The following is a 13309-nucleotide window of genomic DNA, read 5'->3' on the forward strand; positions in this document are numbered from 1 at the left end:
GGTCCAGTAGTTATTATTGACGAGTAATTATTTTAGTCCCTGTGAGCCATACAGTATCTGTCACAGCTACTCAACTCTGCTATTGTTGATCAAAAGCAACCATAGACCATATGTAAACTAATGAGCGTAGCTGGTAAATATACTAATAATACAACTTTATTTACCAAAAAAGGCAGAGGGCCAGACTTAGGCTGTGGCTGTAGTTTGCCAGCCCATGCTCTAGAGTAAGATTTACTTTAAACTTACCCTAGCAAAGCCTAGAACCAAGCCCTGTGTATTAGTCAGGGTTCTCTAAAGCGACGGAATTAATAGGATAGATTTATATATGAAGGGGAGTTTATTAAGGAGTATTGATCACAACGTGAAGTCCCATAAGAGGCTGTCTTCAAGCTGAGGAGGAAGGAATCCAGTCCTTCGAGCTGAGGAGGAAGGAATCCAATCTGAGTCCCAAAACCTCAAAAGTAGGGAAGCCGACAGTGCAGCCTTCAATCCATGGCCAAAGGCCCAGGAGCCCCTGGCAAAGCACTGGTGTAAGTCCAAGAGTCCAAAAGCTGAAGAACTTAGAGTCTGATGTTTGAGGGCAGGAAGCATCCAGCGTGGGAGAAAGATGAAGGTCAGAAAGATGAAGGTCAGAAGACTCAGCAAGTCTGGTCATTCCACTTGCTTTTGTCTGCTTTATTCTGGCCATACTGGCAACTGATTAGGTGGTGCCCACCTAGATTGAGAGTAGGTCTGCCTCTCCCAGTCCACTGACTCAAATGTTAATCTCCTTTGGCAACAGCCTTAAAGACATAGCTGGGAACAATACTTTGCATCCTTCAGTCCAATCAAGTGGACACTCAATATTAACCATCATACCCTGTCAAGATCTGCAGGGGAGACAGAGTTTAGAAATTGAGTCCTACAGCAATTAGAGGGCCTTGGGAAACAAATTAATCCAATGAAGTAAAAGACGAAGCTTTATACAAGCTCTAGGTGAGCAGCTCTTGGTCAAACTGCCTGCTGGAACAAAAATCAGTACTCTGCAGAGGAAAGTCAAATCCAGAAGGTCTTTGGTGTATCACCAACAATTATTAGGTGTGCAGAAAAACGAAAGAAAGCAAAAAAAAAAAAAGCCAAACAAACAAAAAACCTTAGGAAAGTATTACCCATAGTCAAGAAAAAATCAAAAAAACAAAAAAACAAAAAAACACAAAAAAAACAAACAAACCACAAACCAAAAAAGTCAATAGTAACTAATCCCAAATGGTCCAAAGGTCGGATTTAGCAGACAAAGTCTTTAAAGCAGCCATTATAAATACGTTGAAAGAACTAAAGGAAAATATTGTCACAATGAGTGAATATATAAGGCATCGCAGCAGAGAAATAGAAACTACAAAAGAACATTCTAGAATGGAAAAGCTGAATAACTAAGATACAAAATTCACAGGATAAGCTTGTGGGTGAATGGAGGTGAGAAGAGAAAGAGTCAGTGAACGCAAGGGCAGACTAACAGAAGAGATGGAAAAGGGGCAGAAAAACACATTTGGAGAAATACTGACTCAATTTTTCCAAATTTAATGAAAAAACTGACAAACAGATTCAAGAAACTCCACTAACTTTGAGTAAAATGAGTTCACAGAAAACTACATCCAAATGCAGTTGCTGAAAATGAAAGATAAAGAGAAAATCTTGAAAGCCATTAGAGGAAAAAAGACACATTATATAAGCACGAGTAATTACATATAATCAACTGCTCCTTAGAAACATTCAGATCAAAAGGCAAAATACTGAAGGAAGAATTCTGTGTCTTGTGAAAAGTAGTCTTCAAAATCAAGGATGAAATAAAAGATGGACTGCTTTAGAGCAATGCTGTCTATATGCTATGAGGCCAGGTGTGGTAACTTGTGCCTGTAATCTCAGCATTTTGGGAGGCTGAGGCGGGTGGATTGCTTGAGCCCAGGAGTTTGAGACCAGCCTGGGCAACATAGTGAGACCCTGTCTCTATGGAAACATTTTAAAAAATTAACTGGGTGTGATGGTGTGCACTTATAGACCCAGCTACTCAGGAGGCTGAGGTGGGAGGATCATGTGAGCCTGCAGAGGTTGAGGCTGTAGTGAGCCGTGATAGTGCCCTGGTACTCCAGCCTGAGCAAGAGTGAGATCCTGTCTCCGTTAAAAAAGGAAGAAATATAGCATGGGCTGTTTATGTATGATTTTAAATTTTTTAGTAGTTTCATTTTAAAACATTAAAAGTGTCAGGTGAAAATAATTTTAACAGTATGTTTTACTTAAGCTAATACATCCAAGATACCATTTTAACATGAAAGCAGTATAAAATTATTAGATGTTTTATACATTTTTATACTCTTCAAAATCTGGTGTACATTTTACACTTAAGTGAACAACTCATTCGGATTAGCCACATATCAGTAGCCCCTGTGTCTAGTGTCTACTGTATTGGAATTGGATGATATAATTTTAGATCAAAGAGAAGGGGAAATGAACATATTTCCCTATATGCAGATTTCCTCCAAAGCTCTTTTACACAGAGTGTTTAAATTAACCTTCCTAAAACATTTACTAACATCTCAGAAGAGCTGAAGAGGCTACCTACTGTATATTAAGGCAAATTCATTCATTCATTCATTCATTCGTTCATTCACTGTTTACCCAACAAACATTTACTAAGAGCCATACCCTATTCTAAGAGTTAAAGACATCAAGAAGCAAAAGATCAAGTCCCTTTCCTCATATAGCCACATTAGCAAATAATTTCATTATAATTTGGTAAATGAGTGTAGGTTAAGATAGTATCAGCATTCAGAAGATATGGGGGATAAAGGACCAGTGGGAAGTATGGTACTTTACTTACTGGAAGTTGAGGAGTACCACCATAGATCAGAGTTCTTGATTGCAAGCAACAGAAATTAATTTTGGCTAATATAAGCAGGAAACAAGTCTATTGAAAGGTACAAAAGAGCTCATTGGATTGCCAGATGACTGTCAAACATGGCTTGGAAAATAGGTAGGAGCCACAGGACCTAGCCAGCAGTGAGCAAAGCCAGAGTCACACCATGGGTCTGATTAGGATGCCACACTTGTCACCATTTTCACGGAATTAGGTTGTGCCTGCTTCTGGGCTTGCATCAAGTTTCTGTTGTTCGCATGCCATGCCACTCTTGCATGTGTTCAAGGCCCTTGTACCTTTTAGCATTCCCTCAATATTCTAGCAGCCGTTGACAAAGCCTGGATTAATTACCAGGAGGGATGGAAAGATAATTTTTTTTTCTCAAAAAAGAAAGGATTTTGGGTGTTGAGCAGACAAAAAACAATGAGCATGCACATTATAAAGGTTTTATAGCAAAATAATTTGTGTTCTTTATCTTTGCATTCAGTGATTGCCACTTGGCATAAATGCTTGTTGAACCAAGCCTGAGATAATGATTGAGCTAAGACTTGAAGGTGAGCAGGAGCTCATGAAATAAAAATGTAGGGAAAATGTATCCTAAAGATAATATTTAATAATGTATTAAATTAATATATGAACAAGTGATCAAAAAGGACAAAGTATATTCAAAAACACAGTCTTTCAAATAACTCAGTTCATCAGGAATATAGGGTTCACAAGGGGAGAGAATGACACATAAGATTAGAGAGGTGGATCAGGGCCGGATTCACAAAGTGCCTGCATTTATACAACAATTTTTATTGAGCTTCTAACACGTGGCAGGCACTGTGCTCAATGCTGAGGGTATAGCATGCAACCCCTGCTCTCAGGAATCCTTTGTTCATTTCTCATACCTCACTTTATCCTGTGAGGAGCCTTTGAGGAGCTGGAAGCAGAGCTGTGGCATAGCCATTTTCAGGTTTTAGGAAGATCACTCCAGCATGACAGGTTGGATAGTAGGTTGGAGCAGGTGATACTGAGGGCAGGAAGACAGGTAGGAGACTTGTAACTGTCTGCGTGAGAGATGATGAGGGGCTGAGCTAAGGCATTGGCAGTGGGAATGGAGAGGGTAGGCTCCAGAGCTCAAACTCGTTCTGAAACTTAGAGCTCCTTTTCCAGGGCACTTGACACCCTCTTCAGATGAGCAGAGTGTAACTCACTGTGGGCTAGACGTGCCATTCCTGCTCCCCCTTCCTAAATGCCTGTGCCCCACAGCTCTTTTGCTCAGACCCCTCCTTTCCAGCTTAGGGTACAGTTCAAGACCACCTATAGCTCAAGCTCTCAGAAGTCTCTTAACACTCTTACTTGCTGCTGTCCTACCTTTGGTGACTAACTGCCAGAATAGGATAGAGAGCAGAGGTTATTGTTTGAGGTTGCTGTCGTATCTCCCTGCAGTTGACAGCTGCTTGAGGGCAGAGATGCTGTTTTGTTCTTCCTTGCACCCTCAGGCCCTAGAATGGGCAGAAACAGTACATGTTCCTGAAGACTCTCGCCCCCAGCTTTGTGTAACACACCAGAGGTACTGATGGCTGAAAAATTCCATCACCACGCTCCTGTCCAGCACTGTCTGAGGAAGGCTAATCTCCCTTAAGCACACTTCTTGAGTCACTCTCTGCTTTTAAACCTCCCACAGCTTCTCATTTCCCCTTGAACTCTTCTTAGCTTCTATGGTCAATCAATACTTTCACTCCATATTCCCCCAGTAGATACCTCTGCTGTCATCAGACAGAGGCTTGTTCAGACAGAAACACACCTCGTTAAGGTCTGCTTCTGATTCTTACTGTCATGGTGATCCCCTGTCCAGAGGCTTCCCTCGCTGATCCCTCTGTTGGTCCAGAATCAAGGACATCCTTCAGATCTCAGAAACCCACCCAGTCCCATATGGTTCCAGCCCTCAGAGATCTCCCTACAGCTAAATTGTGGCACTCCCAGCATGTCCTTTAGCTGGGGCAGTTATTCTGGACTTGTATTTTCTGTTCTCTGGATCCTTTTTTCCTCAGCTGTGTTGGGAGCTGCTTGAGGGTTGCTGTCTCAAGGGTAACTGGTACATTTCCAGACATGTAGGTCTCACAAAAGCAATTAGAGGACTGTCATAAGACAAAACTACTTCTGTGACCCCCATCTTATCAGACAATTGCATTCTCCCTTCTACAAATTTTTGTATATAAGCAATGCTGAGAAAGAAGTAGCTCTCTGAAATGGCAACTCCAAGACTTCATTGAAACTTTTAACATCTGTTGGTCAATCCTCCTGCTGATACTGAGTCACCACTCATTTGTGGTGATTCTAAACCTCATTTTATGATTCACATTCTAAAAATGGGGTGAGGTTTTTACCAAGAAACTAATTCCAGTATGAACTTAACCTCACAATTATTGTGTTCTTCTGTGGGTTTCCAGCTGCTAGCACAGCACTTTTCAAGGTCTAATTTCTTATGGCTTATTGGTGTGGCTCTTCTATGGCAAATACCTAAAATCCATTTTATGGATTTATAGTATAGAATATGATAGGGGGTTCCATGTGATCAATTTTTTCCACCAGTCTTCATTGGGACCAGTCATTGTCTGTCACCAGCCCATGTCTGGTCTGGGACATGTGAAGGAAAGACAGATAAAGTTTTGGGGCTCTTTTTTCGTTCATACATTCTGAGGAATGGTCTTGGTTCCTTGGCCAGAGTGCACCTATATCTATAATGAAGAGGATTTAGAATCTGCCTTCTGGGCACTGTAGCTGAGCAAGTGAGTCTACTTAGTATCTAGAACTTCTTGAACAATGACTGAAACCAGAATCTGCACATGACAGAAATGGAGTGGTTTCATGAAACCTGCATTCTAGTCCCAGGACTTCTACGAACAAGTTATGCAACCTTGGGCGAGTCATTTAACAGCAGCAGCAGTGCTGGCGGTAGCTAACATTCATAAAGGGTTTGGAATAGAGCCTGGGGCCCAGTAAGCCCTCTGTAAGGTCACCTACTGTTTTCATTGTCATTGTTACAGAGGGTTTATTACATCCAGTCCTGAGTACTTGGCGTACATTATCTCATTTAATCCTCAGAATTATGGAGTGAGTTTTTAAATTCTTGCTGTACAAGGGTAAACTGAAGCTTAAAGAGGTTGAGTTATGAGTCCAATACTGTAAAGGACTCCAAGACTGTATAGGACTCAAATCCAAACAACCTAACTCTGGGCTCATGATCACAATCTCTATTGGTGCACTTGATTTCCTTGGGCCTCAATTTTCTCATAACACCTGTAGTTGTTGATCTTTAAAACCTTCCAGTTTAAAATTTTTAAATATTTTCCCCTTACCTTCACCTTCCTCCCCTATTTGCTTCCCTACGCCACTTATCCATGACGTTTGCTGGGTTCGTCATCACAGGATCGGCAGGATGTTTTCCCTGTTGAGTGATGACACTGCATGTGTCAGCATAGGGACTTGTTTTTTGTGTGTGTGTGTGTGTGTGTGTGTGTGTGTGTTTTTGAGGCTGCAGTGGGGCTGGTTTACATGCTGCTGTCATTGAAAGAGGAGGAATCTGACTCTTCAATTTTACTGCCTTATCTTGGCCCGCAGCCATTACCACATTGACACACATTTGACAGGGCTTGAGAAAGGCATCATAGGCAGAAGCCAGTGGGAATCAGCTCTTCGTGCTTGTGGACCCTGTGCTGCTCTCTGGTAAGATCTGGTTTGGGAGACCTGCTCTCTCCAGGCTGTCTGCATATGTCTGGCCTTGTGGTTGGCAAGGATCTTAGGAGAGGGACTTGGAGAAGAGGCTTCTGGGCTTTCCATCCTTTATATAGCTTGGGGTGTGCTGGCAAACTTTCACACGGGGAGTTTCCCGGACATTTCATTACAGTTCCATTGTAATTGATATTTGTAAAGTACTTAAGTTGGGTGATAGCCTATGGATACCGTATTCTGTTGTACCTTTTTGTGGCTGTGACCCCAGGGTTAGAGTGTTTTGGCTGCAGAAGACCTGGACTCAAGGGTTGGATCTATCACTTCTTGGAGTGATAGGAGTGACCTTACACAGGGAACATCGAACACACATGGCTTCAGCTTGATTATTCTTTGGGTGAGACCTTATTATGAAAAAAAGTCAGTTAGCCACTGTGCTGAGATTTGTAAGCTCTTCCATTTAGGAGCCTAGAGGAAGCATTTTAAGAACCTTAGAATACCAAAAGGGCCTGGAAACACTAAAAGTGTTAGGTAAGTCACTTAATTTTTCTCAGCCCCAATTTTTTTATCCATAGAAGAATTAGAGTACTACGTGTCCTACTCAACAAAATGTCTATTGAATCAAGTGAAGTATGGTATGAAAATGTGTTTCTGAAAATTATAAATTCTATATAAACATTAGTGGTTTTTAGAAAGCATCGTGTGCCAAAACTAATTATTTTAAATAACAAAAAAGCAAAAGCTATTAATGTTTCTACTGATTTTCCCACATAGAGATTATTTACTGCAGATGATAACCTATAGTAAAATTTCCTAAAGTTTTCATTGTGCACCAGTTGGAAGGCTGTGAGTTAAGTTGTTCTAGAAACTATCTGAATATTGTGTATATTCAGTTAATAAGAACTGATATTCAAGGTATATAGTAGCTCTTTTGTGGAAGCACATTCGTTTTGGATAAATTCAGATTTTATTAATTCATTATTAGATCAAGAACTAGGTTCAAGTTGTAAGAAGATGTTATTATCATAAACAAAATTATGTCAATTAAGAATCTTTCTATATTCCTGGAAGATAATTGCGGTGTGAGCAAAGGCTAGACCATTGTAACTAATTTAAATAGGCCTAGATTGAAAATGTTTCTCTAACTCACATTTTTCACTAGAACAGATATCCCCTATCCTCTTACTACAAATGAATAAGATCACTTCATTTCTATTTTTCTTGATTGATAAATGATGCTTAGAGGTACCATTTCTGCCAAAGATTTAAATCAGACTTACAAAGAGTTACCTGCCTAAGGCAAGAGACTGGACTAATTTAATAGAAAAAGAACATGCTTTTATTTTGCCAGCTGGTAAAAGAAAGTGAAAGTGTTTTGAAAAGTTTTAATATTTGTTTTGCAATGATAGTATTATAGATGACAATATTTCTAAAATACAATAATTAGGGAAATTAGAGAATCTAATTGCTGAAATTTGTGTAATTATTTACAAGTGTGATATGAAGACTTACCTAGAAACCTTGATGCTAAAGACAGACATTTCAATATAAAAGTTGAGGGCATGACAGGAACAGAGTGAAGTAAGGCAAGTTGGAAACCACCCCAGGCCGCCTTGTGGGCAGCGCTAAAAGCCCTAGACCTATGTGGATTCAGTATAACGTGATGGTTATCCTTTTACATTTTTTGTTTGTTTGTTTGTTAAACAGGTTTCTGCCTGGCAGATTAACCAACGGCAAGAGGGGCTGATCTGTCTACATTCTGAGTACTGCCCTTGGCAAGACACCTAGAACAGACCCTGGACCCAAGTCCACCGTACTACCGTACCCCTACCCCAGCCCACCCCAGACAGTATTCTGGGGTTCACCCGAGGTCAGCAGTGTGAAGATGACCAGTGCCTTTTTAGCATGACGACTTTGGACCATGTGATTGCCACCCACCAGTCAGAATGGGTCTCCTTCAATGAAGAGCCACCCTTTCCTGCCCACTCGCAGGGTAAGGAGTGCCTTCATTTCCTAAAGCGAAGAGATTGTCAAACAACCATGTCTATCTGTTATGGCTTCTACTTGATTATTCTTTGGGTGGGATCTTAATATAGAAAAAAGAGTCAGTTTCTTACTTTCTTTCTTGAGATCTTAGAATCCTAAGTGGAAGAATTTACACACTGAAGAAGCGTCTTGGAACCTTAGGGCCCTAAAAAGAAGCTTGGAAACACCAAAAGTATTGGCTCTTTTCTCCCAAGAAACAAAAACCTAATATTTACCAAGTGCTTTACTTTCAGCCCTTTTAAAATGTAGTTGTTAAAAGTAGTTGTTAAAAATGACAGCTCTGGAACCGGAGTGCTTGGGTTCAGAGCCCTGTTGCACCAGGAATGAATGATATACTTTTGGGTAGATTATTTATTTAACCTCTCCAAGCATAGTTTCATTATCTGTACAGTAGGAATAATCAGTACCTATCTCACAGGTTGTTGTGAGGCTTAAGTGAATTCATACATAAAAGTGCTTAGAGCAGTGCCTGGCATGTGGAAAGAGCTCAGTACGGTCATACTTGATCATAAGGAGGATGACTGTATTGACTTTAGAGAACTTGTGCTCAGGGATGAAGGTTAAGGTAGGATCCAGGAGATATTTGCAGAGACATGTCAGTTGATTCTGTTCTACTGCAGCTACCAGTGCCTACTGAAGTCATCCCACCTTCATTTATAACACCTAGGAAGTGTGAGTCAACAGGTCTGCTCTCCAATATGGTGGCCATGTGATTATTGAGCTCCTGAAATGTGACAGGTCTGAATTGGGATGTGCTGTAAGCATCAAATACCTACACTAAATTTCAAAGACCTAGTTTAAGAAAAAAATTAAATAGCTAATTAATTTTATATTTATTACATGTTGAAATTACAAATTTTCAACATATTGGGTTGAAAGGTATATTATTAAAATACTTTCTCCTGTTGTGGTTAATTTTTTTCATGTGGCTACTAGAAAATTTAAAATTACATATATAGCTCACATTTTATTTCTGTTTGACAGAGCTGTAGAGGCTTTGAGTACTTGCAGATGGACCAGTTGGCTAGTGATGGGAGAAAAGATTTTTATATTAATTATTTGATTAAAAAATTTCTAAAGAAAAATTGACTTCTTTTGTTGTACAGCTGATGAATTTCAGCATATGTATAGATTTGTATATCTACCACCATAATCAGGATATAGTTTTTTTTGTTGTTGTTGTTGTTTTGAGACGGAGTTTCGCTCTTGTTGCCCAAGCTGGAGTCCAGTAGCGCAATCTCGGCTCACTGCAACCTCTGCCTCCCGGGTTCAAGTGACTCTCCTGCCTCAACTTCCCAAGTAGCTGGAATTACAGGCATGTGCCACCGCGCCCAGCTAATTTTGTATTTTTAGTAGAGTCGGGGTTTTGCCATGTTGGTCAGGCTGGTCTCGAACCGCTGACCTCAGGTGATCCACTCACTTCGGCTTCCCAAAGTGTTGGGATTACAGGTTTGAGCCACCACACCTGGCCAGTTTTTTTAATTTTCAGAAAAAAAATTTGAAGTCTGTTAAATTTTCTAGGGCCAATCAAGTGATACAGGGCTACAGGAATAGCCTCTAGGTTACATTCAGCTGGTCATTAGTGCACACGGGTTTGCACCTGGTGTCCTGTGGCTGTGTATAGCATAGACTGCAAAGAGTTTGAAATTTGAATTTGAATGTCTTCTGACAAAAGTGCTCCTGTTTAGCCACAGTCTCCACCAGTCCCTTTTGCCTTTCACTTGTCCCACTTGATGCAGGTATATTTCTTATTTGACTTCTGTAAGCACTTTCCTTTGTGACCCCCAAGCACTGGAGTAGATGCTGGGATAAGAATAGTGAAGAAGGCTGCTAGTCTCTGCCTGCCAGGGTACTGACTGGAGACATGCTGAGCTTACAGCGTTTACACATGACTGGGGAAACAGTCGTTTCACATAGAGTCAGATGGGTGTGGCTGTTTCTTCTCCCCACTCACTGCAGTGGCGAGTCATGCTGGCACCCCATGGCCATCTTTAGTTTTTGCCTCCATGAGATGGCTCTGAAGAGCGGCCTTCCTCACATGATGGTGGCGTCTGGTATCTGTTTCAGGGGGCACGGAAGAGCACCTCCCAGGACTGTCATCTTCCCCAGACCAGTCTGAGAGCTCCTCTGGGGAGAACCATGTGGTGGATGGAGGCTCTCAAGACCATTCCCACTCAGAGCAGGATGACTCCTCTGAAAAGATGGGCCTCATCTCTGAAGCAGCTTCCCCACCTGGGAGCCCTGAGCAGCCCCCACCTGACCTGGCCTCGGCCATCAGCAGCTGGGTTCAGTTTGAAGACGACACGCCCTGGGCCAGCACATCTCCACCTCATCAGGGAACAGCTGAGACAGGTGAGGGGGTAGGAAGGGCCTGGCTTGGTTATGTGCTCAGCAGGGATGCTTTTCAGTGAGAGGTCTGTAGGGCTGCCAGGATTCCATTTCACCTGCCCCCTGCCCCTGAAGCACCAGTTGCACAGGAGAGAGCAGACGGAGTTCTCATCTGGTTTAATTCTGTATCTTGTTTTTGTTGACATAAGCATACAAAAGAATTTATGTGTTCTAGGACATTTCTAGACCTTTACTCTTGTCCCTGGCTGTTGACTTGTCTTTAAAATAATGCATATATATTTTTCTGTTAGGGATTGGAATTATATTTACTCAGCCCCTAAATTGTAAGCACCTTACATATAGAGATGAATGTTTCTGCTGGGTGTGGTGGCTCACGCCTATAATTTCATCACTTTGAGAGGCCGAGATGGATGGCTCACTTGAGGTCAGGAGTTTGAGACCCACCTGGCTAACATGGAGAAACCCGGTCTCTACTAAAAGTACAAAAATTAGCTGGGCATGGTCACGCACTTCTGTAATCCCAGCTACTCAGGAGGCTGAGGCACGAGAATTGCTGAACCTGAGAGCAGAGGTTGCAGTGAGCTGAGATCGCACCACTGCACTGCAGCACTGTCACTGCAGACAGAGCGAGACTCTGTCTCCAAAAAATAAAAAAAGAGAAATGAATGTGTGTGAACGTGTGGACCACTGACCCACTGACCATGTCTAAGCATGTCACCAACAGGATTTGTTAAACATGGATATTCTCACACTTCAGAACTCTTGAATCCGAATCCTTATGGGTAGGGGTGGTTGTATATGAGAAATCTCTTATTTTGTGGCATTTCAATGGCCAAAAGCTGCACTAGGGAGCTTAGTAAAGCTGTAGAAGTTGTTAGTCCCCACCCTGGTGACCTAGCTACTTCTTTGTTGTGCACTGAAGTATGCCACAGGTGATTTGGATAAGCTTTGGGACTGTATTAGTTTTCTATTTGCTGCTGTAACAAGTCACCACAAGTGTAGTGGCTTAAACAACATGAGTTTATCATCTTATTATTCTGTATTTCAGAAGTCCGTCATGGGTGTCACTGGGCCAAAATCAAGGTGTTGGCAGGGCTGCGTTCCTTTGTGGAGGCTCTAGGGGAGAGTCTGTTTCCTGGCCCTTTCCAGCTTTCAGAGTCTGTCAACATTCCTTGGCATATGGCCCCTTCCTCTGTCTCTAAAGCCAGGAATGTGGCATCTCTCTGTGCCTTTCTTCTGAAGTCACATCTTTCCCTGACATCTGCCTCTATCTTCCATTCAGGACCTCTGTGGTTACATTGGGCTCACCAGGCATTAAGAACCTCTGTTAAAGGTTACACTGGACTCACCAGGATTATGTCCCCATCTCAAGGTCCTTAACATAATCACATCAGTAAAGTTCTTTTGCCATATAAAGTAACACATTCACAGGTTCTGGAAATCAAGATGTGGACATCTTGGGGTGGAATGGGAGGCATTATTCTCTCTACCACAGAGACCTACTAGCAAAAACAGGGTTGGTATATTTTTCTGTTGGTGTGTTAAATGTTTTGCTAGTGTCACTTTTAAGCCTGATTCCTTTGTTTTTCAATGTGTTTTCAATACCAATAAAAATGATTTTAAGAAAATATAAAACAATTCTGTTACAAACATTTATATTTTTATGTAATAATTTGCACATTTATGTCTATTTTTTCATATTTAAGCATCAGATTTCCTTTTTTTTTTTTTTTTGAGAGGGAGTGTTGCTCTGTTGCCCAGGCTGCAGTGCAGTGGTACAATCTCAGCTCACTACAACCTCTGCCCGTGGGGTTCAAGTGATTCTCATGTCTCAGCCTCCCGAGTAGTTGGGATTACAAGCACCTACCACCACGCCCGGCTGATTTTTGTATTTTTAGTACAGACAGGGTTTCGCCATGTTGGCCAGGCTGGTTTCGAACTCCTTGACCTCAGGTGATCCGCCTGCCTCGGCCTCCCAAAGTGCTGGGATTACAGGTGTGAGCCAGTGTGCCCAGCCTAAACATCAGATTTCTGCATGAATTGTCGTTGAGTCATGACTCTCAGTGCAGCACAGAAGAAGTGACAGGCCCAGACAGGCTTCCCTTCCTGAACACCTAACTCTGAGAAGGCCCTGGGCTAAGCGTTGATGCATGTAGGGAAAAGTTACCGAACACTGGGCAATGAATGAGCACAGAAGTGTGTTCCTTCTGCTTAATATGATACATTTACTGCATACTTATTGTCTCAGTTTCTGTGCTCAGTGCCTTAACTAGATCATCTCATGTACTCTTTACAACAATTGTATGA

General features: G+C 41.7%; 1 protein-coding gene across 4 annotated transcripts in view; it reads left to right on the forward strand.

Annotated features, from left to right (window-relative positions):
- The window catches only part of STON2 (stonin 2), a 175750-nt gene that overhangs the window by 30994 nt on the left and 131447 nt on the right, over nucleotides 1-13309 (forward strand). For 3 of the 4 annotated variants that reach the window (XM_050798639.1, XM_050798638.1, XM_050798640.1), the window contains 2 exons: nucleotides 8315-8600; nucleotides 10721-11005. In XM_050798639.1, coding sequence (XP_050654596.1) covers nucleotides 8513-8600; nucleotides 10721-11005 — 373 coding nt within the window. In that variant the 5' untranslated portion in view covers nucleotides 8315-8512. Of the gene's footprint in view, nucleotides 1-8314; nucleotides 8601-10720; nucleotides 11006-13309 lie in introns of those variants that run through there. The other variant, XM_050798641.1, reaches the window with a different exon arrangement.

The sequence above is a fragment of the Macaca thibetana genome, chromosome 7, assembly GCF_024542745.1.
Source record: "Macaca thibetana thibetana isolate TM-01 chromosome 7, ASM2454274v1, whole genome shotgun sequence".
Classification (NCBI taxonomy): Eukaryota; Metazoa; Chordata; class Mammalia; order Primates; family Cercopithecidae; genus Macaca; species Macaca thibetana.